General features: G+C 50.5%; 1 protein-coding gene across 1 annotated transcript; it reads right to left on the reverse strand.

The window, feature by feature from the left end:
* Positions 1-254: 254 nt before the first annotated feature.
* LOC105032213 (monothiol glutaredoxin-S9-like) lies at positions 255-1,147 on the reverse strand. The gene has a single exon (XM_010906590.4). It carries the CDS (start codon positions 1,050-1,052, stop codon positions 594-596), a length of 459 nt encoding a protein of 152 aa, XP_010904892.1. The 5' UTR covers positions 1,053-1,147; the 3' UTR covers positions 255-593.
* Between the last annotated feature and the right edge of the window lie 922 nt (positions 1,148-2,069).

Raw genomic sequence — 2,069 nt, forward strand, 5'->3', positions numbered from 1 at the left:
TTTATCAAATGTTCCCCTTATATGACAAAACTAGTCTATTCTAAAATCACAATTTATGATTTAAAAAAAAAAAAAACTCTCATATTTTTGTGACTAGAGATCGTTCGGTTGATTTCTCCCTCTCATGGCAGTGTCAGATGCTGACATGAAGCATGTGCAGAACTCCAGTCATGCAAAATATCAGCAGATATCCGACAAAAATATAGCACTGGTGTTGCAGTGATAACAATAAACATCTCTAGTGCCAGCGCAAGTGTATAAAAGAGCACCCCATTTAAGAGCTCCCTCTTCTGCACCTTCTTTATAATTGCAAGCGCAGAGCATAGATAACTTATCAAAATTAAACATTGCTTTGCAACAAAAACTGGAAAAAAAAAAAAAAATTGTAACTAATTCTATGTGAGTCTTGCACTGGGTTACAATTCCCACGCCCATCTGGCCCACAGACATACATAGATACCACTAGCGAGATGTGGCAGACGCACACCCAATCGTTTCCTACCTATCAAGCCGTGAACTACACGTAAATGAGCATAAGAGGAAGAACGAACAGAGAGAAAGTGTGACTCCAAAAACGAAATGACGGCCAGGATTCAGAGCCATAACGCGCCGGCTTGCTTTAAGATCGGGACGAGCTCGCCGGAGATGTGCACGGCCATGAGCCGGTCCAGTCCCCCAACCAGCCTCCCCCCGATGAACACCGCCGGCAGCACCATCCCCTGCCCCCGAAGGTGGGCCCCACCGTCGCCGCCTTCCGCGGCCATCTCTGGGTGCAGCTCTCCGATAAGCGCGGCCTCGTCGGCGTCCTCCCCGACCTCGCACACCGTCGGATTCACCCCCTGCCCCAGCAGCAGCCTCCTCACCACGTGGACCATGCAGCACCCTCGCCGCCCCACCACCACCACTGGGTTCTCCTCCACCACCCTCCTTATGTCGCCGCTGCTGGCGACGCACCGAGCCGCCATCGCCGCCGGCTCCACCGGCGGCCTCCTCCCGTCGTTGCTCCGCCGGACCCACGCCGCCCCCTTGCTGTACGGGATCGCCTGTTGCATCTCCTTCGCGTACTTCGCTTGCTATGTGATCCAGCGAGAGGTATAGATGGTTGGGAAGAAGGGATTCGTTTTGTTTTGTACAGGGGGAAGAAGGCATTCTATAGGAGGGACGGAGTTCAGGGAAAGGACACTAAGGTGACGTCACGCGATGCCTCGCCACACGTCAATGGCAGTTACGCATCGCTCCCAGCCAGCAACGCGTCGCGCGACGCTGGTGGATGACGTGCAACGGCGTCATTCTTCCGGCTGGGTGGACCAGCTGATTCGAATAAGGACGCCTTGGGTTACGTCTTTGACAACGCCGATTGGCCACGGCTACCTCCTCTCGCTGTAACCAAACCCCACTCTGCATCGTGGTCCACGTGATCGCTTAGGAGACGGGTTCCAAAGCCAACGGCACACGAGAAGCACGCCTCGAGCTTTATGGGTTATGCCTGCGCTTTACAGTGGAAACGGATGATTACCTAATAATATTATTTTTAATTAAAGGCGAAGAACGGTAGTCGAATATTAATAACTTTTTGGCCGGTTGATACGTGTCAGGGAGAAGGTTCGGTCTTGCAAACGTGGGTCACGGATAAGGGTTGACGTCATGATGCCATCGGATCCCGGGTCCCACACGTGTCGTCACCGTTTTCCACGAGGAAGTTTAATATTTATTTGCCGACTTGGCGTCAGGGAGCCCCGGGTCACACGCTGTGGGTCGCGCCGGCCGGGAGACTACGCGATTTTTTCATGTTCGCTACGAGAAACGTAGTTGAATTGGCAAGTCGTGAATGGTCCAAAGTTTCTCTCTCCTTTTCCGTTTTTTAAATTTGCCAGCAAAGAAACTTCTTTTTTGGTGAAGTAAAAAAATTTATTTTTTTTTGGGGTAGGCAAAGAAACTCTATTCACAGCAATTAATTACTTAAAAAGGGAAAATGAGAAATAGAGTTGCCATATCCTGTACACTTGCTTGTGTGGCCATTTTTGGCATCAACATGCACATTTTCTTCCATGGCAAACCAATAGAAAAGG

This window comes from Elaeis guineensis, chromosome 7 (assembly GCF_000442705.2).
Source record: "Elaeis guineensis isolate ETL-2024a chromosome 7, EG11, whole genome shotgun sequence".
Taxonomy (NCBI): domain Eukaryota; kingdom Viridiplantae; phylum Streptophyta; class Magnoliopsida; order Arecales; family Arecaceae; genus Elaeis; species Elaeis guineensis.

Coding starts and splice junctions, on each gene's coding strand:
- LOC105032213 (XM_010906590.4), bottom strand. CDS start 1,052: ATGCAACAGGCGATCCCGTACAGCAAGGGGGCGGCGTGGGTCCGGCGG.